The sequence below is a fragment of the Scyliorhinus torazame genome, chromosome 16 (assembly GCF_047496885.1).
Source record: "Scyliorhinus torazame isolate Kashiwa2021f chromosome 16, sScyTor2.1, whole genome shotgun sequence".
Taxonomy (NCBI): domain Eukaryota; kingdom Metazoa; phylum Chordata; class Chondrichthyes; order Carcharhiniformes; family Scyliorhinidae; genus Scyliorhinus; species Scyliorhinus torazame.
The window spans coordinates 33,300,097-33,324,605 of NC_092722.1; the positions used below are offsets into that span (position 1 = coordinate 33,300,097).

A 24,509-nucleotide genomic window follows, 5' to 3' on the forward strand; every position below is an offset into this window, starting at 1 on the left:
TTTTATTAGTGTTTAGTGATTTCTGTATTTGAACCCTAAATTTTTTATAATTCTCTCTCAATCTCTCTCGCTTTCTCTCTCTCTCTCATTCCAAGTTGATGACCTTACACTTTCCTGCATTGAGCTCCACTTGCTGCCCTAGTTTTGCCTATTTGTTTAATCCATCTGTATTAGTTTGCAACTTTCTGCTCCTATTCACGTGATTTACTGTACTATTTAATTTGGTGTCAGCAAATTTGGATATACTGATCTCTTCCTTTATCCAAGTCATTAATAAATATTGTTTTTTTTAAAAGCTGAGGGACCAGGGTAAGATGGTGGGACACCACTCGTTGCATCCTGCCAATTTGAATGCATACCCACTATTCATACTCTCAGTATCTTGCAGCCATATTCCCCCACTTTTGTTAATCGTCTCTCATGAGGAACCTCATTGATTGTCTTCTCTTATCTATCATGTTAGTCAGTTCTCTAAAAATTCAGCTAGGTAAATTAGATATTTTGCACGCCACAAATCCATGTGGGTTCTCTGATCAGTTCATGTTTTCCCAAGTGCTCTGTCACTACGCCCTAATAGATTTTAATAACCCTCCCCGCAATTGACGGTGGACATATAGGCCTATATTTTCCTACTTTTTCACTCTAGCTCTTAAGTAATAAAGTGGCATAAACAATTTCCAATACAAGGGATCAATTCCTCAATTTTGTTTTAAATTTAGAGTACCCAATCATTTATTTTCCAATTGAGGGGCAATTTAATGTGGCCAGTCCACCTAACCTGCACATCTTTTGGGTTGTGGGGTGAAACCCACGCAGACAAGGGGAGAATGTGCAAACTCCACACAGACTGGCCCAGGGCCGGAATTCAAACCCGGGTCCTTGGTGCCGTAGGCAGCAGTGCTAACCACTATGCCACGTGCTGCCCCTGATCAATTCCTCAATTGAGTATTTTTGAAGATCATGAGTAAAACAAGTCCCCCACCTACCCTGTTTAATACCCTGAGGAGGTAACGGGGTCTAATTTTCTATTTTGTCTTTTTTAACATTACCTTTTCTTTACATAAAAAATCTAGTAAGTTTTGATTTATTTCACTTTTTATCACTGGTACTTTATCTTAGAATAGTGAGGGAAAGGAAGAAATAAAGGAAAACATACTGAAGAATGCGACAGGTCATGGTATTTGCTTTGCATGTGCAGTACAATGGAAATAAAGATCGCCGCCAGAGGGCCCGGCCACATCTCCACCCCCACAATCTTCGATAATATTTTGAATATTGAGCCCCAGAACCTCACCAACCGTGGACATGACCAAAACATGTGGATGTGATTTACCGGCCCCCCCTCCACCTCTCTTCTACCTCCGCAAAGAACCCATTCATCTGCGGCCACATCATAAACAGGGGCTGTTTAGCACGGCTAAATCGCTGGCTTTGAAAGCAGACCAAGGCAGGCTAGCAGCACGGTTCAATTCCCGTACCAGCCTCCCCGAACAGGTGCCGGAATGCGGCGACTAGGGGCTTTTCACAGTAATTTCATTTGAAGCCTACTTGTGACAAGCGATTTTCATTTCATTCATATGGGCCCTATGCACCACCTTGAACTGTGCCAAGCTCCTGGCACAGGATGACATTGCATTGATCAAGTGCATAAACTGACTTCACACTCCTATCCCAACTCCATGCCCAGCTCCTAGTCCAGCAGGTCACCTCTTTGAATCCGAGTGAATGTAGACATTGTTCTGTTCGGGAGCCCTTAGAATCATAGAATTCCTACAGTGCATAAGGAGGCCTTTCGGCGCATTGAGTCTGCACCGACCCTCTTAAAGAGCACCACACTTAGGCCCTCTCACCCAGCCTATCCCCATAACACCACCTAAACCTGCACATCTCTGGACTATGGAAGGAAACTGGAGCACCTGGAGAAAAAAACAGGCAGACACGGAGAAAGTGCAAATTCCACACAGTCACCCAAGCCTGGAACTGAATCTGGGTCCCTGGTGCTGTGCGGCAGCAGTGCTGGCCACTGTGTCATCTCCTTTTACACTATTGTTTCACTTGTGCTAGTCTGTGTGCACTACTGAAAATGTCACTGACAACTGAAGCTAAGAAGGTGAAGTTGCTTTGCACAGCATCGTGCTGTTTTCCCATGACCATCAAAATTCTCAACAAGTGAGAACAGAGATAACGGGAGCATGAGTACTTGAGGTTGGCTGTATATGTGATACATTTGTTCTGTGTGTTGATATGATGATTTGTTGATAATTATTAAATCTGTTTCCAACTATTTGAAAAATAAACATTTCTTAAAAGTGGAATTGATTATCTATTTTGCACCTATTTAAATGGAATTGTTAACTTTTCAGTTGTTCGTGTGTGGTTGGTGGCGTGAGAAACAAAATGGTTTGGGCAATGTTTATATTAAAATCAAAAGTGCACGCAGCAAACAGCAAAAACAAAGCTTGCCAGTGTTTTGTGTAATTGTGAGGCTCCTGTGAAATGTTCAAATTCTTTAAAAATTGTTTGCGATTGTCTTGTACAAGTTTTGTTTGCACTGATTTACCTTTGACTGCAGAAATTAATCAAATTTGAGTGTTTCATTTTGTCACCTGATCCAAAATATAGTTCATAAAACCTATGATAGAAGTACCTTCTGTGCCATTGCAGCAAATGTCCGACTTGGATACCAAGATTCAAGAAAAGGCGATGAAAGTGGATATGGATATCTGCCGGAGGATTGACATCACTGCCAAACTATGTGATGTGGCACAGCAGCGAAATTCTGAGGACATGAGCAAAATGTTCCAGGTAAAAGGAAACTGCAATTGAAATTCAGTTAATGTGCATGGGAATAAAGGCTTTTGATATGGGTGAGGTTAACACATTCCCTGCCCTGGAGTAATTTAAGAGGTATATATAATGACTGGCTCTCCTCCGGCTGAAGTTCCTGTTTCATTTAGACTGTCTGCTTGGGAATCGCTTATTACAGGAAAGGATCTGCAGAGCAATGTTTGCTGAAGCTTAAGAATTTGTCATCTGTTTTACAAATTCTACCATTGTAAATTTCTGAGAGTTGGTTAGTAACTTAATCAGTAGATATATCTTTCTCAGATGCACTTAAATGAAAAATAGAATGATTCTAATTGGTTGACAACTTAAAAAATATATGGGGCAGCACAGTGGTTAGCATTGTTGCCTCATGGCACCGAGGTCCCAGGTTCGATCCCGGCTCTGGGTCACTGTCATACATAGATACATAGAAGATACAATGCAGAAAGAGGCCAATCGGCCCATTTAGTCTGCACCGAACCACTTAAGCCCTCACTCTACCCTATTCTTGTAACCCAATAATCCCTCCTAAACTTTTTGGTCACTAAGGACAATTTATCATGGCCAATCCACCTAACCTGCACGTCTTTGGACTGTGGGAGGAAACCGGAGCACCCGGAGGAAACCCACGCAGACACAGGGAGAACGTGCAGACTCTGCACAGACAAGGGACCCTGGCGCTGTGAAGCCACAGTGCTATCCACTTGTGCTACCGTGCTGCTGTTAATGTGGAGTTTGCACATTCTCCCCGTGTTTGCCTGGGATTCGCCCCCACAACCCCAAGATGTGCAGGGTAAGTGGATTCGCCAAGCTAAATTGGCCCTTAATTGGAAAAACTAAATTGGGTACTCAATTTTTTTTTTTTAATTAAATTTTTTTTTTAATGTATATTAAATGAAAACTCATTTAGTTACCCTGGTTTAGAGCCAGGTTTTCCCAGGTCCATGAGTCAACTACGATGATTCTATGCCTCAGCTGTCTCATAGTTCTATTAACCTGCCCTTTCCCTGTACCCTTTTTAAAAAATCAAATATTTATTTTAATGAATCTGAAATTAGATTAAACTCTCCCACAGCATTATTCAACTTTCCACGAGCTCCTGAGTTCCAGTCCTGTCCTGTTGAGGTGCAAAATGTCCATCTTGACAGTTCCTGATGCCCCAGAAATCAGAAACCCTCCCTCGCGCACCATTTCTGCAGCCGCCTGTCTGATTTTGCTGCTCCTATACCTTTTGTGATCCTATTCTTTTAACTTTATCCTGTTCTTTACCTTAATAAGGTGACAACTGTCAGCAAAAAGAAAGAGAAAAAGCCAGCATGTGATGATGAGAGCTCAGAAACTGATGGCGATACCACACGGCATTCTGATGATGATGTCAGCACATCCCTCAATATAACTGATGAAATGAAGCGAATGCTCAATCAACTGTAAGTAAAAGATTCCTCTGGTCACATTGTATAAAATTACAGTTTATCTTTTTTAATTAAACCAAAGTGGTTTTCCTATTGATCTTTAGTTATTAACATGGGAAGGTTGTGCGGAGGAACATCCTTTGTGGTTACTTTAAAGCCTTACAAGTTCAATTAATTCCGTTCCATAGTGCTGTTTAATTTTGGATAGCTTTGTGGGCAGGATGCACAAGAGGATAATGGTTATTCTCTAACTGCAATCTATGCTCTTAGAGGTTCATAACTAAATGTGACCTAGTGTTGCAGCATGCAGATGTGGGGGTGCACTTTGTGCTGTGCTTTAAAAGATGGGAAGAAGATATGTATATCATTTTCTACTCATTAAACTCCAAATTGGGGAGAAAAGCATTAATATGTGAGGCACGTGGTCAACTGAGGAACATCATTTTAAATCTGTGCCCTGCAACCATTTGAAATAGATTAACTTTATATGCTCTATCTAAACCCTTCATGATTTTCAATACCTCTATTAAATATCTCCTCCGTTGTCCCTGTACAAAGAACAATATCGCGGGTTCTCTTATCTTTACATGTAACGGAAGCCCTGTATCCCTTGCACTATTCTAGTAAACCTCATCTGTATTTTCTCAAAGCCTTGAAGTCTTTGCTTAAGTATGGTGCCCGAATTGGGATGCAAGACTCCAGCTGGGTCATAACCAGTGTTTTATGACTTTCTTGTTTTTGCATTCAGTGCCACTATTAAAGCCAAGTGCCCCATATGCTTTCTTTAAAAATAACATTCTCTTATTTTTTTTTTTACATTTAGAGTACCCAATTCATTTTTTCCAATTAAGGGGCAATTTTGACGTGGCCAATCCACCTACCGTGCACATCTTTGGGTTGTGGGGGCAAAACCCACGCAAACACGGGAGAATGTGCAAACTCCACATGGACAGTGACCCAGGGCTGGGATCGAAATTGGGACCTCGGCGCCGTGAGACAACAGGGCTAACCCACTGCGCCACCGGGCTGCCCTTAAAAATAACATTCTCAACTTGTCCTGCCAACATCAAAATTTATGTGCTGAACACCCCCTGGTGTCCCTTTTCCTGCATCCCCTATAAAATTGTACCATTTAGTTTATATCACCTCTCCTCATTCACCCCAAGGGCGGCCTTGTGGGTGGCAGTGGGTAGTATCCCTGCTTCTGAATCAGATTCTCCAGGTTCACTTCCTATCCCAGAACTTGATTACCAAGGAAGGCGGGTTCGTAATGCGGCCAAACATGTTATCAACCTGCAAATCTTTCCAACACACACTCATGGCAGGTGGTAAGAGCAGGTGAAACTCCTGGTCAACTATGTGATGGAAAACAATTCTGAGCCTTTACATAAGAGCGGCACAGTGGTTAGCACTGCTGCCTCACAGCTCCAGGGACCTCGGTTCAATTCCGGCCTCTGGTGACCGTGTGGAGTTTGCACTTTCTCCCTGTGGCTGCGTGGGTTTCAACCGGGTGCTCTGGTTTCCTCCCACAGTCCAAAGATGTGCAGGTTAGGTCGATTGGCCATGCTAAAAATTGTCTTGTGGTGTCCAAAAGGCTAGGTAGGGTTACTGGGTTAAGGGGATAGGGAGGAGACATGGGCTTAAGTAACGAGGGCCAGTGCAGATTCGATGGGCCAAATGGCCTCTTTCTGCACTGTAGGGATTCTATGATTCCATTCTATCGCTGCAGAGTACAACATGCAACATCCGTGTAAAAGTGAATGTTGCCAGGCAGCACAGTGGCGCAGTGGTTAGCACTGCTGCTTCATGGCACCGCGGTCCCAGGTTCGATCCTGGCTCTGGGTCACTGTCCGTGTGGAGTTTACCCATTCTCCCTGTGTTTGCGTGGGTTTCGCCCCCATAACCCAAAGATGTGCAGGCTAGGTGGATTGACCATGCTAAAATTGCTCCTTAATTGAAAAAAATGAATTGGGTACTCTAAATTATTTTTAAAAGTGCATGTTGCCACAGGAACTCAGACAGGCTCACAAAATGTGTCCCTTCACACTTCTATGGTAATTTCCCAGTGTCTGTCCATTTTACTAGTCTGTTAACATCCTCATTTCTAATTTTCAAATGTTGAAATTATGCCCTGCATACACACCCAAGCTGGGTTACTAAAATGTATCAAAATAAAAAGCAAGGGTTACGGCAGCACGGTGGCGTAGTGGGTTAGCCCTGCTGCCTCACGGCGCCGAGGTCCCAGGTTCGATCCCGGCTCTGGGTTAATGTCCGTGTGGACATTTTCCCCGTGTCTGCGTGGGTTTCGCCCCCACAACCCAAAGATGTGCAGGATAGGTGAATTGGCCATGCTAAATTGCCCCTTAATTGGAAAAATGAATTGGGTACTCTAAATTTATAAAAAGAAAAAAAAAGCAAGGGTTCCAACACCAACTACTGGGGAAACAGCACTGTATACTGTACACCTCCGTTCCTGAAAACAGCCATTTGCCAATACTCTGCTTTCTGTTCTTTAACCAATTTTGTATCAGTGGTGCTATTGTCTCTTTAATCCCCCAGGCTTCAGTTTTGTAACAAGTCTATTATGTGGTGTGTTGTCAAATGTCTTTTGAAAGCTCAAACACACAATATCAACCTCACTACCTTCAACCTTCTTTGATACTACTTCAAAGAACTTGATCAAATTTGTCAAACATGATTTGCCTTTCACAAATTCATGCTGAGTTCCATTTATTAGCCATACTTTTTTGGAAGTTCATTAATTTTGTCTCAGGATGGCATGGTGGCACAGTAGTTAGCACTGCTGTCTCCCAGCTCCAGGGACTGGGGTTTAATTCCAGCTTCGGGTGACTCTGTGTGGAGTTTGCACTTTCTCCCTGTGCCTGCATGGTGCTCTGGTTTCCTCCCACAATCCAAAGATGTGCAGGTTAGGTAGATTGGCAATGCTAAATTGCCCCTTAGTGTCTAAAAGGTGCTCCTTCCAAGGGCTGGTGCAGACTCGATGGGCCAAATGGCTTCCTGCACCATAGGGATTCTGTGATTTTTTTTTTTTTTTTTTTTTGCCTCAGAATTTTTCTACCACTAACATTAAGCTGATAGGTTTGTAGTTGCAAGGTTTATTCCCCTCTTTTGAAAAGGGTTGTATTATTTACACTTCCAGTCCTCTAGTAGCACCTGCATATCCACAGAGGATTATGGCCACAACCTCCATAATGATGTGGAGATGCTGGCGTTGGACTGGGGTGGGCACAGTTAGAAATCTTGCAACGCCAGCTTAAAGTCCAATAGGTTTGTTTAGAGTCACTAGCTTTCGGAGTGCAGCTCCTTCATCAGTCTATTATGTGGCGTGTTGTCAAATGCCTTTTGAAAGCTCAAACACACAATATCAACCTCACTACCTTCAACCTTCTTTGATACTACTTCAAAGAACTTGATCAAATTTGTCAAACATGATTTGCCTTTCACAAATTCATGCTGAGTTCCATTTATTAGCCATACTTTTTTGGAAGTTCATTAATTTTGTCTCAGGATGGCACGGTGGCACAGTAGTTAGCACTGCTGTCTCCCAGCTCCAGGGACTGGGGTTTAATTCCAGCTTCGGGTGACTCTGTGTGGAGTTTGCACTTTCTCCCTGTGCCTGCATGGTGCTCTGGTTTCCTCCCACAATCCAAAGATGTGCAGGTTAGGTAGATTGGCAATGCTAAATTGCCCCTTAGTGTCTAAAAGGTGCTCCTTCCAAGGGCTGGTGCAGACTCGATGGGCCAAATGGCTTCCTGCACCATAGGGATTCTGTGATTTTTTTTTTTTTGCCTCAGAATTTTTCTACCACTAACATTAAGCTGATAGGTTTGTAGTTGCAGGGTTTATTCCCCTCTTTTGAAAAGATTTGTATTATTTACACTTCCAGTCCTCTAGTAGCACCTGCATATCCACAGAGGATTATGGCCACAACCTCCATAATGATGTGGAGATGCTGGCGTTGGACTGGGGTGGGCACAGTTCGAAATCTTGCAACACCAGCTTAAAGTCCAATAGGTTTGTTTAGAGTCACTAGCTTTCGGAGTGCAGCTCCTTCATCACGTGACTCACCTAATGAAGGAGCTGCAACCTCCATAATGTTCACCCTTACTTCCCTCAGTAACTTGGGATGCACCCTATATGGGCTGGTTGACTTTTCTACTTTGAAGACTGACAACCTTTTAAATATTACCCCTCTATTTTTATATTGTCCCTTCATTTACTGCTTTGACAACATACTGTTTATTGAAATCAGATGCAAAGTACTAGTTTAGTGCTTCAATCATGTCTCCACCTACACAAGAATATCTAATTTTCAGTCCTTAATCAGCCCATCCTTTCTTTAACTACCCTTTTTAATATTGGTGTTTCTAAAAATACTTTTAGGTTCCATTTTTATGTTGGCCACTAATTTATTCACCTTGGCCTTCCCACAGTTCATTTTATTTAGTTCTCTGCTCAGAATCATAGATTGTTACAGTGCAGAAGAAGGCCATTCAGCCCATCATGTCTGCACCAGCTCTCCAAATGAGAAATTCACTCGGTGCCGTTCTCATACCGTTTCCTCATAACAGTGTACATTCTTCCTTTTCAAATGTTTTAATTGAACTTGCCTCCACCACACTCTCTGGCAGTGAAGTTAACCACTTTACTGCATGAAACGTTTTTCTCCTGTCACCACTACTTTTGCTAATTACTTTAAACCTGTGTCCTCGCATTCTCGCTCATTTCACAAATGAGAATAGTTTCTCCCTATCTACCCTGTCCAGACCCCTCCTGATTTTGAATATCGCGATTAATCTCTTCTTCGCCTCCCTTTCTCCCAAAGAAAACAGTCCTTACTCTTCCTGTCTATTTTCACATCTCACTTTTCTCATCCCCAGAACCATTCTCGTCAATCGCTCCAAATCCAGCTTAGTTCTCTACTGTATTTCCTACCTTACAATTTTCATAAGACTCCCTATTCTAATTTGAAACTCTAATTCTAGCTTTTGACCCCATTCTTTTCCCCAGCAGTGAAATGTATCTATGACTGAGCTAAATCTTCTTTGGAAATGCTTAAAGGGGATGGAATCAAACATCATATAATTCTGGATTCATTGCATAGTGATTATGCCTCTGGACTAATAATCAAGACAGACTTTCAGAGTTTAAGTCCCACTGCAGCAGAATGATCATTTTAATTCATTTTTTTAACAATATTGAAATACAAAGCTGGTATTGATAAGTGACAGCTTATCATAACAAATCCTTGGTAAGGCCACATTTGGAGTACTGTGTGCAGTTCTGGTCGCCTCATTTTAGGAAGAATGTGGAAGCTTTGGAAAAGGTGGAAAGGAGATTTACCAGAATGTTGCCTGGAATGGAGAGTAGGTCTTACGAGGAAAGGTTGAGGGTGCTAGGCCTTTTCTCATTAGAACGGAGAAGGATGAGGGGCGACTTGATAGAGGTTTATAAGATGATCGGGGAATAGATAGAGTCGACAGTAGGAAACTTTTTCCCCGGGTGGAACAAACCATTACAAGGGGACATAAATTTAAGGTGAATGGTGGAAGATAGAGGGGGGATGTCAGAGGTAGGTTCTTTACCCAGAGAGTAGTGGGGGCATGGAATGCACTGCCTGTGGAAGTAATTGTGTCGGAAACATTAGGGACCTTCAAACGTCTATTGGATAGGTACATGGATTACGGTAGAATGATGGGGTGTAGATTAATTTGTTCTTAACCTAGGACAAAAGTTTGGCACAACATCGTGGGCCGAAGGGCCTGTTCTGTGCTGTATTTTTCTGTGTTCTATAACGCATCTGGTTGACTAACGTGTTTCAGTAAAGGAAACCTGACCTTTCACCTGATCTGGATTACGAATGCAGGCCTTGCCAGCCACGCCCAAGTGCTAAGCATGGATACATTATGAAAAACTGATGATACAACCCTCAGCGCTTTGAAGATGAGAGTCACACTTAGTTTTCCAAACTTTTAAGGTTTGTCAAGTGCCCCAGAAAAATATCTGCAAGAGGTCTGCCAGCTTTCAGTTTGTTCAAAACCTGAAAATTATCAAAGACAGGGTCTGGGATTCTCTGAGCCGCCGCACCGCAATCATGCCTGGTGCGGGGAGGGGGGGGGGGGGGGGGGGGGGGTGGAGAATGGGGCGCCAGACCCGCGACGCCTTCCAGCGACCGGAGAATCACCGCCAGTCACGGGCCGTTGAAAGAGACCCCCACGGCAATTCTTCGCGGACGACCGGCCAAGTTCCCGCCGGCGTGGTTCACATATGGTTCCACCCAGCGGGAGCTCAGAGTCACGGCTGCGGTGGCCGTTCTGTTGTGGGCAAGGGGATGCGTCACCGGGGCGGGTAGGGGGGGCCTCCACGACGGCCAGGCCCGCAATCGTGGGCCACCATCTGCAGGAGCGCGTGATCTGGGGTGGGGGGGGGGGGGGGGCCTACTTCTTCGGCACTGGCCCGCTGTGTGGGTCTGCCATGTCGTGCGGGGCCGGTGCCGAAAGTGCAGGGCCCCATATCGGCAGCCGGAGCTGCGTGGAGCATTCCGGGGCCCTGCAAGCCCCCTTAAAAACGGAGAATCATCCCGGACTTTCTAGAAAAAAAAGTCCGGAGTGATTTGCGCCCGTTTTCTCGCAGGCGTGGGGACATAGCCCCATTATTGGAGAAACCTGCCCATTGGAGAAACTTGCCCAGGAGCTTTATCTTCCTTTTGAGTTTCAACAAGCTTCCCAAAATATTTCACACTAGCTTTATTTTTAAACTGTGCCTCCAATTCTGTCATTTCTCCCCCCCCATTTCTTTTGTGAACACTCCTGAAAAATAATGGTTAAGTAGTTTTTTTAAATAATTTTTTTTTCCAAGTAAGGGACAATTTAGCTTGGCCAACCCACCTACCCTGCACATCTTTTGGGTTGTGGGGGTGATACCCATGCAGACACGGGGATAATGTGCAAACTCCACGCAAACAGTGGCCCGGGATCGAACGTCTTCGGAGTGTGAGGCAGTAGTGCTAACCACTGTGCCACCCTATGGTTAAATAGCTAATCAATTTATCCATCTTTACAAACCATCCCATTGTTATTTTTGTGGACTACTCCTTCTCTGAATGTTTTTCTTTACTGCTGACATTAACCACTGTTTTACATTTCTACTTTGTTTTCAACTATATTTTCCTCTAAATCTTTCCCTGTAGAGCTCACTGCTTTCTTGACATTCCTGAGTATATTTAGAATTTCTTGTTCTTCCCGTCCATTTCCTACACACTCAAATTTAGGAATCTTGCTTTCTCTCTTATATATTTCACAATATTTACAGCTAAACAGGTATTATTTTATTCAATCCCTGATGTTTTTGAGAGATATATTATTCAAAATCGAAAGCTATCCCTTTGAATCTATTCCGTATATTTCCTTTTTTGCCATTCCTATGCAGTCTTTTACCCTCAATCAACATTTTTTAAATTTAGATTTTTTAAAAATCGTCTTTATCACCCTGATTGTCGGAGTTATATGGTCTCAAATGTTGTCTTCTACTTTGCATATTATTCCCTGCTCTTGCTGGTTCCTTGATGGCTTTGGGAGATAAGAAACCATTTGGAACACTACCTGTTTTACCCGTTGTACATCTGGAATTAATATTGTCTCTTCCCAGGCGAGAGACGTTTGACTTTGAGGACGACTGTGACAGTCTGAGCTGGGAAGAAAATGAAGAGACCCTGCTGCTTTGGGAAGATTTTGCTGAGTACACGGCCATTGTGGAACCTCCACCAGAGGTACCCTATTCACAAGTGAATAATTCAATGTATCCTGGCAGAGGTGGAATTTGCCAAGCTATGAATGTTCTAAAAATCTCTGGGCTACAATTCTACATTACATTTGGGTGTCATTCATTAGCGAAGCCCTTGTGTAGAAGGAACGTCTGCCCCAGAGATTCTGATTGAACTGGAGTAATATTTCCTCACACTTAAGATTTCATTGGAACCGTTGGTGACTTTAAAGTAAATAAGTAGTTTACCCATCTGAAATGCAGAAAGCAGAGAGAGTCCCTCCTGGGAGTGCTCTCCCCTAAGGAGTGCCCTCCTTGTATCTTGGTGAAGTGACCACTTGAACCCCAGATGCAGTATTTCAGGGTGATGTGTTTGACTATTCTGATGTATGATTTGCATGTGAGCAAGTCGGGTAATTTTTTTCACTCCTTGCATCATCTGCAATGTTTCTATTAACCATTTTGCAGCTGACAAGGTAGTGAAAGTCCTGCTATTCCTAACTGCCAGAAGTTCTGTGTTTGCGACCGCTAGAATGGGCTGACTAATCTGGCCTCTATCTACCCAGTTTCTGATTTTTCTTTTCCCTCCCGTCCAGGCTACCTGGATGGCACATTATGTGGAGAATTCAGTACTAGCCTGTACCCTTGTTATCTATATCTGAGTGGTGTAACACTGCCAGTTATGGGTAATGTAATTCCATCTTCAGTGATGCTTGCTGCCTTAGTGTAGGTCATAGTACAGAATATGTCCTCTCCAATAGTCCAGGTGTCTCTGGACAGAGGAGGCAGAATTGGGGGCAGGTTATAGATGGAGAGGGGAAACACTTTGATACAAAGGTACTCGTGTCACTTTAGGTCTCGCTTCTAAATCTCAATTGCATACAGAGAAGATATATATCAGTGGCAATAACTATCCAATCATATTTGTTGGCCTGAAAGAAATGTTTTCTTTGCAGAAGTGATTTGATAATGGAAGTTTTGTTTTTCGCTGCTCAGGCTGATCTCGAACTTTGTGAAGGGTCACTTGTTAATGTTCATCTAGTCTGGTCTCAAACACAGAGTATGTATGTTTGTGATCCCACAGGGATTTTTCTTATTTATAAATACTAAAAAGAGTTAAAAATGTGTTCATGTTTTACTCAAAGGATGAAACTTTGGAAACTGTGATCAAAGAAACTGAATCGCTCTTCAAAACTAGAGAAAAGGAGTATCAGGAAACCATTGGCCAAATAGAGGTGAGACCTTTTCAGTGAACATTCGAATTTCAGAATAATAATCTCATGCTCTGCATCCACTTGCTCCACCACTGTCTATTTCTTACTGCATGAGTTGCCTCCTATTCCACCCCCAACCCACTTATCGCACTTCACTTTTAACTGCGTCTTCTTTTGGTTTAGCTGGAGTTAACCAGTGCCAAAAGCGATATGAACCGCCACCTCCACGAATACATGGAAATGTGCAGCATGAAGCGTGGTCTAGATGTGCAAATGGAAACCTGTCGTCGGCTCATTAAACAGTCAGGAGGCAGGTAAGAGAACCCATGATAAACTTCTTGTACACCGGGCGGCACAGTTGTTAGCACTGCTGCCTCACGGTGCCAAGGACCCGGGTTTGATCCCGACCCTGGGTCACTGTCCATGTGGAGTTTGCACATTCTCCCCATGTCTGCGTGGGTCCCACGCCCACAACCCAAAAAGATGTGCAGGATAGGTGCATTGGCCATGCTAAACTATCCCTTAATTGAAAAAAGATAATTGGGTACTCTGCGCAGCACCCTGTCTCAACAGTATTCTTATCTGGCTGATTTTAGACCTAACATTGTGATGTTTTAATGTGGAGATCAGTGTTGTGAATGTTTCAGCAGGAGTTGGATGGTTTTTCCGCAGTATCCACTCAAGTTTGTAATATAGAACATAGAACAATACAGCGCAGTACAGGCCCTTCGGCCCACGATGTTGCACCGAAACAAAAGCCATCTAACCTACACTATACCATTATCATCCATATGTTTATCCAATAAACTTTTAAATGCCCTCAATGTTGGCGAGTTCACTACTGTAGCAGGTAGGGCATTCCACGGCCTCACTACTCTTTGCATAAAGAACCTACCTCTGACCTCTGTCCTATATCTATTACCCCTCAGTTTAAAGTTATGTCCCCTCGTGCCAGCCATATCCATCCGCGGGAGAAGGCTCTCACTGTCCACCCTATCCAACCCCCTAATCATTTTGTATGCCTCTATTAAGTCTCCTCTTAACCTTCTCTCCAACGAAAACAACCTCAAGTCCATCAGCCTTTCCTCATAAGATTTTCCCTCCATACCAGGCAACATCCTGGTAAATCTCCTCTGCACCCGCTCCAAAGCCTCCCCGTCCTTCCTATAATGCGATGACCAGAACTGTACGCAATACTCCAAATGCGGCCGTACCAGAGTTCTGTACAGCTGCAACATGACCTCCTGACTCCGGAACTCAATCCCTCTACCAATAAAGGCCAACACTCCATAGGCCTTCTTCACTACCCTATCAACCTGGGTGGCAACTTTCAGGGATCTATGTACATGGACACCTAGATCCCTCTGCTCATCCACACTTTCAAGAACTTTTCCATTAGCCAAATATTCCACATTCCTGTTATTCCTTCCAAAGTGAATCACCTCACACTTCTCTACATTAAACTCCATTTGCCACCTCTCAGCCCAGCTCTGCAGCTTATCTATATCCCTCTGTAACCTGCTACTTCCTTCCACACTATCGACAACACCACCGACTTTAGTATCGTCTGCAAATTTACTCACCCACCCTTCTGCGCCTTCCTCTAGGTCATTGATAAAAATGACAAACAGCAACGGCCCCAGAACAGATCCTTGTGGTACTCCACTTGTGACTGAACTCCATTCTGAACATTTCCCATCAACCACTACCCTCTGTCTTCTTTCAGCTAGCCAATTTCTGATCCACATCTCTAAATCCCCCTCAATCCCCAGCCTCCGTATTTTCTGCAATAGCCTACCGTGGGGAACCTTATCAAACGCTTTGCTGAAATCCATATACACCACATCAACTGCTCTACCCTCGTCTACCTGTTCAGTCACCTTCTCAAAGAACTCGATAAGGTTTGTGAGGCATGACCTACCCTTCACAAAGCCATGCTGACTATCCCTGATCATATTATTCCTATCTAGATGATTATAAATCTTGTCTCTTATAATCCCCTCCAAGACTTTACCCACTACAGACGTGAGGCTCACCGGTCTATAGTTGCCGGGGTTGTCTCTGCTCCCCTTTTTGAACAAAGGGACCACATTTGCTATCCTCCAGTCCTCTGGCACTATTCCTGTAGCCAATGATGACATAAAAATCAAAGCCAATGGTCCAGCAATCTCTTCCCTGGCCTCCCAGAGAATCCTAGGATAAATCCCATCAGGTCCCAGGGACTTATCTATTTTCAGCCTGTCCAGAATTGCCAACACCTCTTCCCTACGTACCTCAATGCCATCTAATCTATTTACCTGGAGCTCAGCATTCTCCTCCACAACATTATCTTTTTCCTGAGTGAATACTGACGAAAAATATTCATTTAGTATCTCGCCTATCTCTTCAGACTCTACACACAACTTCCCATCCCTGTCCTTGACTGGTCCGACTCTTTCCCTAGTCATTCGCTTATTCCTGACATACCTATAGAAAGCTTTTGGGTTTTCCTTGATCCTTCCTGCCAAATACTTCTCATGTCCCCTCCTTGCTCGTCTTAGCTCTCTCTTTAGATCCTTCCTCGCTACCTTGTAACTATCCATCGCCCCAACTGAAACTTCACACCTCATCTTCACATAGGCCTCCTTCTTCCTCTTAACAAGAGATTCCACTTCTTTGGTAAACCACGGTTCCCTCGCTCGGCACCTTCCTCCCTGCCTGACCGGTACATACTTATCAAGATATCAACAATATCTTGTTGAAGTGGGGTGTCTGGCAATGTGCTCAGTTTTCTTTTTGCACTCTTCGATCAGAGGTCTTGTACCATAGTTTTGGTACAAGTGTAAGCTGATAACAGCATGGCAAGGGCATGGGGCATCTGAAACCTTAGTGAATAGGACCAACTGTCCACCTCCTTAACTAGTTGAATTTAAGAATTGAGAAAGAAACCGCGAAACGGCTGAGGCAAATAGGGCAAATTAGTCCAATCATGGAAGAAGAAGAATGGAGAAAGAAAGGTTGGATTGAGAGAAAAAATATGGAAAAAATTAAATTTGACTATAAAATCTCTGAAAAGATCAAACACATGAAGGAATGAGATTCCACGGTATAAATTGTTCAAATTCTAGAGTAGAAAAGTTGATTAACAACGATCAGTTGTTGAAAAGGTGCTAAACCCGGTGGTGGCGGCAACATTGAATATCTGGGGACAGTGGAGGCGACAGAGAGGGGTGCGGGGAGCCCTGGTCGGGTCCCCAATCAGGAACAACCATAGGTTCGCCCCAGGAAGAATGGATGGAGGATTTCAGAGCTGGTCCAGTTGGGAATTAGGAGGGTGGGAGATTTATTTATAGATGGGACTTTTGCGAGCTTGGGAGCATTGGAGGAAAAGTATAAGTTGCCCCGGGGAAATTTCTTGAGATATATGCAGGTGAGGGCATTTACTAGACAACAGGTGAGGGAATTTCCGTTGCTCCCGACACAGGGGATACAGGACAGGGTGCTTTCAGGGGTGTGGGTCGGAGAGGGCAAGGTGTCAGAGATTTACCGAGAGATGAGGGAAGAGGGGGAGGAGTCGGTGGGCGAACTAAAAGGAAAGTGGGAAGAAGAACTAGGGGAGGAGATAGAGGAGGGTATGTGGGCTGATGCCCTAAGCAGGGTAAATTCCTCTTCCTTATGCGCCAGGCTTAGCCTGATTCAATTTAAGGTGCTACATAGAGCACACATAACGGGAGCAAGATTGAGCAGGTTCTTTGGAGTGGAGGACAAATGTGGGAGGTGTGGCGGGAGCCCGGCAAACCACGCACATATGTTTTGGGCATGCCCGGCACTGGAAGGGTATTGGAAGGGAGTGACGGGAGTGATTTCGCGGGTGGTGAAGGCCCGGGTCAAACCAGGCTGGGGGTTAGCTCTATTTGGAGTTGCGGAAGAGCCGGGAGTGCAGGAGGCGAAAGAGGCCGACGTTGTGGCCTTTGCGTCCCTAGTAGCCCGGCGCAGGATCCTACTCATGTGGAAGGAGGCGAAACCCCCCGGACTGGAGGCCTGGGTAAATGATATGGCGGGGTTCATTAAACTGGAGCAGATAAAGTTTGCCCTGAGAGGATCGGCTCAAGGGTTCACCAGGCGGTGGCAGCCATTTCTCGACTACCTAGGGGAACGTTAGAGGGAAGACAGATGACCAGCAGCAGCAACCCAGGGGGAGGGGGGGGGGTTAGTTTAGGTCAAAGATAAAGGGGTTTTGTTACTTGTGTATTGTTTAAAATTTCTGTATTGTTATTGTTGCGTTTGCTTTGTAAGAGGGGAAAAATTGTTGTTTGGGAAAAAATTTTCAATAAAACATTTATAAAAAAAAAAAAAAAAAAAGTGCTAAACACAGTGCAGCACGGTGGCATAGTGGTTAGCACTGCTGCCTCACAGTGGCGAAGACCCGGGTTCGATCCCGGCCCCGTCTCACTGTCCGTGTGGAGTTTGCACATTCTCCACGCGTCTGCGTGGGTCTTCCCCGCAACCCAAAAAGATGGGCAGGGTACGTGAATTGGCCACGCCAAATTGCCCCTTAACTGCAGAAAAAGAATTGGGTACTCTTTTTAAAATAAAAAAAATAAAATAATTTTAAAGATAAGGTACTAAGATAAGGTACTAAACACAACTTTCCATGACAAATTTAATAGACAGTTCACGTGCAAATCCAGCAAGTTGTTTAAAATAATGGGGGGAGTGGGGGGGAGTGAATGTGGAGCAATGTAATTTGCCAAGCAGGTTCTGGAGATTTGTAATTCATGGCATCTGTTTTAATCTGCTTAACCTGTTGGCCAAATTGTGCATGCAAGAAACCATGCATGCCGTTCTACTATGGATCTGGAAAGCACTGCCCAAAAGGATGGTGGAAGCAGATTTCAATGGCAACTTTCAAAAGAGAATTGAATTATTACTTGAAGGGGTAAAAATTACAGGGCTATAAGGAGAGAGCAGGGGAGTATTTTCATGCTTTTTCTTTTTTCTTTATAAATTTTGAGTACTCAATTCATTTTTTCCAATTAAGGGGCAATCTAGCGTGGCCAATCCACCTACCCTGCACATCTTTTGGGTTTTGGGGGTGAAACCTACGCAAACACGGGGAGAATGTGCAAACTCCACACAGACAGTGATCCAGAGCCGGGACCGAACCTGGGACCTCGGTGCCGTGAGGCTGCAGTGCTAACCACTGCGCCACGTGCTGCCCTTGATAAGAACCGATTGGCTGAATGGCCACCTCTTGTCCATTTAACTTTTAATGGCTAATTTAAGATTATTCTTTCTTTTCTCTATCTACCCAATAGAAAATCCCCATCAATCAGTTCTGCAGCAAGCAGTGATTCAGGGAACACAGATGAAATCACTGATGAGTTTGAACGAGATGGTGAAGGCGATAGTTCTGTGAGCTGATGAATGGATACATGTGAAATGGACTCGACCTGCCTGTACCTACAGGAATTACCTTTTAACCCTATTTTTGCTAGGGTGCAACGGGCTTTTTACATGTACATATAGTCAAGCCCTGAGCAATTGGTGTTGTACAGAACAGTACCATCAGACAGAATTGGAAAGACATTGAGGACTTCCAACTGGTGCAGAAACCCACCGTGATGTTGACTACTATGCAAGTGGCTTGCCTTACACATCAAGAGCCTTCATCTCCCTGGGGGAGATTAACTCCACATCATTTCTGAAATAAACTAAAGTATCTTTTGAAATGCATGTGGTAGTTGTTAATTGTAAAGTGGTTAAAGGAGTGGTTTATTTACTAAGTGTGTTCATGTTATTTGGTAGATGGGATCACTGGCCATTCTGGGTTTCTACAGGTCTTTGATGTAAACAATTTGAATCTGATTAAACTGCTGTAATTACATAAGCAAATGCTGAAACAGTTTGGCCTGTTTGGCATGGTCTATTCATTCTGCACTGAAAGTTATGAACGTAAACCTCTATTGTCTTTGTTCTCTGTAAACCGATGCTGCTAAACGGCTGGATTATTGTGACCTGTACAGAATCTTTGTTTCACTAGGCCGTATTTAATATCTTAAAGCTGCCTCTGTTGTATTAAGTTGTCATCGATATTTGTGTAGGGTGCTCTTTATTTCTGAAGAATTGGATTACATTTATAAATCAAAAACTGGATAATTTATCCAATTGCTTAACCATTACTCCCACAAGAAATAAAATTTGGCGTAATCGTAATGTATTCCGGAGCACCTTGATTTTTATCTTTTTTCTGAATTGTTGGACTTCACGTCTACGCTCTGTGGCCCTAGATAGAAGCTAGATGGAATCTGCCTTAAAGTTCAACAGAATGGGAATAACGGGAGTAAATGATCCAATGGCCATGAGTAATTGATGACTTTGGTGCTTCTGTCCTGTAAATTTGCCATTTAACATCAATTTGCAATCCTTAGAATCCCTCTCCAATTCAGTTTAAACAAAACAATACCTCAACAATCCTGATTGAAAGGCATGTTATTTATGGATAACAGTAGTCTTTAACATGTTGTAATAAATTATCCATTAATCAGCAGCAACTTTTTATGGGAAGATCCAGAACCAGGCAACACCATGGGCGTCTGATCTTGGAGTCTGTGTTTCACAAGCAGCTTTATTCCATCCACAAGTGGTAATGTTTGGCACAAACATATTATTTAATTGCTGTATTTTTTGCCCTTTATCAGTTTAGCATGCACACTAGTTCAGTTTGTAAAGTAAGCACTTGGTTACTTACAATTGTATTACCTCTGGTGTATCCGTGATAAAATGACGGGGCTTGCCCGTGCTGGAATCTGACCATGGTGTAGAATATATTGTCATCAGTAACACTGACTTAAAGTCATAGAGTTGGAAATGTTGACTGCTGTCCTTAACCTAAAACATTATTGCGTATATTTGATTTTTAAGTGCCCACCACCATATCATTTTAATTTTAATTTTTCATATTCTTTAACAAATCAATTTAGCAAGTAACCTCCCACCAGGCTTCATCTCTGCTAATTTTAAGATGCTGTTTGGTCGGTTTATTTCAGCAGCTTGGATAACCAAGCCTCTGATTTATATTTGCCTTCGTTTTTTTGTGGGAATGTCTCAACTGCTTCAGGTTTTTATCAGCATGTGGTATTTGGAAGGCAATTTCAGTGATTAGGTGAAGTTCTGGGAATGAAGGTTCTATTTTTGTACATACTCAAAAGTCATTCCTATCTAAAGCTATAGCTAGAGAGGAGTGAGTATTCTGTAGAGAACAATCCCTGAAGCCAATTATTGCTTGATATGCTCTCATCTTTCAAATAGCTAAGGAACTCCTATATTTCTCTCAACTACATTTTAATGACAATATACATTAGTAGTGTAGTACTTTGGTGAAGTCAGTTTTAAATGCTGTCCTGTCACCTGTAAATTCTGCTTCAAATTGACTATCTCAGGCCATAATATTGTGGTTAAAGTTGGCACTGATGCTGCAGTTGGGGGACTTGTAAGTAAAGGGAGAATTGCTCTGGCTCAGCACAAAGAGCTTTACTTGGCATCTGATTTGTTCTGCAGTTGCCTGAGGAATAATGCCGATGCTGGTGCCCAAATGAAAAAAAAAACACAGTTTAGTAACTTTTAAATCCCTCACCTTAGCAACCACAGAAGTATAAGAATGTGAAATAACCCAACAAGCCTGTTCCTTGTGTAATGGTAGCTAGAATTGTGGAACTACTATATTTGCATTTGAGACTTGAATTGAACAATGTATAAACTGAAGAGATCTGGAGAAAGGCTATTTTGCACTACAGCTTTAATAGTCTATACCTGCATCGGTATTCCAGTAAGTGAATAGGGCAGCTGTATTGATGCTTTTCCAAGAATGGGTATTTTGACAATCCAGGAGAGCAAAGTACTCCCTCCTTTAATATCTTAACTATTTGTGTGGGGCAGCATGGTGGTGCAGTGGTTAGCACTGCTGCCTTTGGCACTGAGGACCCGGGTTCGATCCCGGCCCTGGTCAGTCTGTGTGGAGTTTGCACATTCACCCCGTGTCTGCGTGGGTTTCACCCCCACAAGCCGAAGATGTGCAGGTTTGATGAATTGGCCACACTAAATTGCCCCTGATATTGGGAAAAAAAATAATTGGGTGCACTACATTTATATTTTAAAAATTGTGTATCCAAGTAATCTACCTTCATTAAAATGTTATCTTAAAATATTGGCCTCTCTAATGAGAGTTGATAAGTTACTGTGCTCTCGAACTCTTTTATGTTTTGCAATTATTTCAGTATTTTGATGGAATTATTTAAAAATATTTGTTTCCTCCACTCCTACTGTGGTGGCCTTTTCACTTTTCCTGATCCTTGAGTCAATTTTTTTTTTACATTTAGGGTACCCAATTTTTTTTCCAGCTAAGGGGCAATTTAGCATGGCCAATTCCCTAGCCTGCACATCTTTCTGGGTTGGAGAGATGGAGAGAATGTGCAAACTCCACACAGAAAGTGACCCGGGGCCGGGATGGAACCCGAGTCCTTGGGTACCGTGAGGCAGCAGTGCTAACCACAGCGCCACTGTGCCACCCGGTCCTTGAGCCAATCTAACCACTCGTCTCACAGCTTTCGCAGTCAAAGCCTTTATCCAGTCTGGTTGATTCAGGTGGAAAAACTAAATTATATTTTGTCACAATGTCACACAAGCTTTTGATGGTCAACATGCTTTATCATTACTGTTTAGTAGTCTTCAAAGAATGAACCGTTTACTTAGCTACCCGTGAACAGAGCAAAGATCGGGAATACTGATGGTCAAAAACAAATGAATATTTATTTGTCACAGTGCTCAGCTGGCATGTTGTGTGTCTCTGATCTGTCCCCTCCTGAGGCCAGTCCACTGTATGGGACAATTCCGGGGGAGTTAGGCTTAGCAATTTTAAAGCATTGTAAATAGTTTAGATACGTTTTATTTAAATGAATATTCAAAGCAATTGTCTTGACATTGAATCCCAGAATTGGAATATGTAAAATGTATCTGCTGAAACGGTTATTTGACGGGATGAGATTGATTTGGTATCTAATCAGGATGCGGATTGCTCGAATCTATTGTGCTCAGAAAATTAATTCCACACACTCCAATTTTTGCTTTGGTCATGATGGTCTGTGCAGATAATGAATGAACTGACGCGGGGACTGTTGCATGTTTAATGGATTTGGCTTGGCGATTTGTGCCCCCTCCCACTCTGGGTGCAATTTATTTTGTGACTACAACTGGCTTCCCATGGTTGCCTATATTTTTCCCCCTGTTTAAAAGGTCGTACTCACGGCAAGGGTGACTTACTAGTGGTTATTAAATCGATTGCTTTGCGGAACTTTGTTTCCTCGTTGGCAAGGCTGTTCACAGTTAATGTGAAAAGGGATGATGCAACAAAGTAATCTGACTGCTGTATTGTCATTTAAAAGATGCTAACATTTCAGTTTTATTTCTATTTGGATATTTGGAACAACAGATGAACAAAATCACCGCTGCTGAGCAAGAACTGAAATGCCAATGCGCTCTAATTCTCGCGGCTATCGCCACCATGTGGCGATGCACAAATGGAAACCCTGAGTTTTATAATGCATTAATTCGGCATCAGCCATTTTATTTATAATCCCAATATGTTGTGCAAACGTGGATGTGATCTAATTTATTTTGAAGTGTGAATGGGACACCGATTTACTGGACTGACTGTCAGCCACGTAGAGTCCCATAGAGGTATATCAAAGGTGCAAAATTGTCAATTTATTCTCAGTTAATACCTGTATGGAATTAAACTGCAAAAGGTCGCAATAAAGTGGGTGATTAATTTATCTCGTGTTTGCAGACACTGCAGCTTTCTATTATCAGGCGATCATGACGCTGGGTGGGAAAAGTAACATCTCCCATGTGTACAATTTCTGGTGTTTGGTTACAGTCGCTCTTCAGCATTGGGTTTGACGCCGTTAGTTGGATTACGCTTGCCCTTGTGCAGCAATAATTTTGCATCGATTTTGTTTCTGCGGCTGTAATTTTTTCTTTAAATTTCCAAAAACACACAAAAAGCAGCTGTCGTGTTGAATGCATCACACGACATTATCTATGAATGTTATTGGAGTTGGTTGGCCACTTTCCCTTGAAAAGATGTGTATTGGGAAAAAGGCAGTGAAAAAGCTATATTTTCTCAGCAAATCCCATGGCAGCCACCCTGTGGGGAATCTCAAGTCCCAGGCATTGCCTTGCCGTGGCTGAATTATGATCAATATCATAATAATCATCTTTATTAGTGTCACAAGTAGGCCTACATTAACACTGCAATGACGTTACTGTGAAAATCCCCTAGTCGCCACGCTCCTGGTGCCTGTTCGGGTACACTGAAGGAGAATTCAGAATGTCCAATTCACCTAACAAGCATGTCTTTCGAGACTTGTGAGAGGAAACCGGAGCACCCAGAGGAAACCCACGCAGACACTGGGAGAGCGTGCAGGCTCTGCAGACAGTGACCAAAGCCGGGAATCGAACCTGGTCCCCTGGTGCTGTGAAACAACAGTGCTAACTGCTGTGCTACAGTGCCACCCATATGCTGCAACATGTCCTGGGAACATGTTAGAGAATTCTGATAGTAAATGCCCAACAGCGAAAGGTTAGAAGTACTAAAATTGTCTTTGTCTTTTGCCATTTCCTTCCTCGTTTCCAGGTGTAAATATTCGCAATGTGAAATGTGCTGCTGCACATCATTAATAGAAGCCAAACCTGGAAATCATGATCAGCTCTCATAGATGGGTTTAAACTTTTCTGTGTAGGGAACCCTCCAACATTTCCACCCTATTTAAATGGAGTGGTATCTTGACTGAAAACATTTAATTCACTTTTTTAAAATTCTTTTTATAAATTTAGAGTACCCAATTCATTTTTTTCCAATTAAGGGGCAATTTAGCATAGCCAATCCACCTACCCTGCACATCTTTTGGGTTGTGGGGGCGAAATCCACGCAAACACTGGGAGAGTGTGCAAACTCCACATGGACAGTGACCCAGAGCTGGGAGCGAGCCTGGGACCTCGGTGCCGTGAGGCCACAGTGCTAACCACTACACCACCTTTTAATCAATTCACTCTTAATCCAAATTGTATGGGCCAATGGAGGACGGATGATTTGTGCATATTTGGGATTCTAAACTGCATAAATGTAGAAACTGGTGACGTCAAATTAATTAATTTAATCTAAAATTTATTAATTAAAGACAAAAATACATCTCCGAGTTTGGGTTCTAGTTCTAACCAGGAGCTAAGATACGGTCTA

General features: G+C 43.1%; 1 protein-coding gene across 4 annotated transcripts in view; it reads left to right on the plus strand.

Annotated features, from left to right (window-relative positions):
• LOC140392687 (intermediate filament family orphan 2-like) overlaps positions 1 to 23,043 on the plus strand; it is an 83,293-nt gene extending 60,250 nt beyond the window's left edge. For all 4 annotated transcript variants that reach the window (XM_072478211.1, XM_072478213.1, XM_072478210.1 and 1 more), the window contains exons 4-9: positions 2,665 to 2,805; positions 4,105 to 4,253; positions 11,907 to 12,027; positions 13,166 to 13,255; positions 13,418 to 13,548; positions 18,532 to 23,043. In XM_072478211.1, coding sequence (XP_072334312.1) covers positions 2,665 to 2,805; positions 4,105 to 4,253; positions 11,907 to 12,027; positions 13,166 to 13,255; positions 13,418 to 13,548; positions 18,532 to 18,637 — 738 coding nt within the window. In that variant the 3' untranslated portion in view covers positions 18,638 to 23,043. The remainder of the gene's footprint in view (positions 1 to 2,664; positions 2,806 to 4,104; positions 4,254 to 11,906; positions 12,028 to 13,165; positions 13,256 to 13,417; positions 13,549 to 18,531) is intronic.
• Positions 23,044 to 24,509: the final 1,466 nt, after the last annotated feature.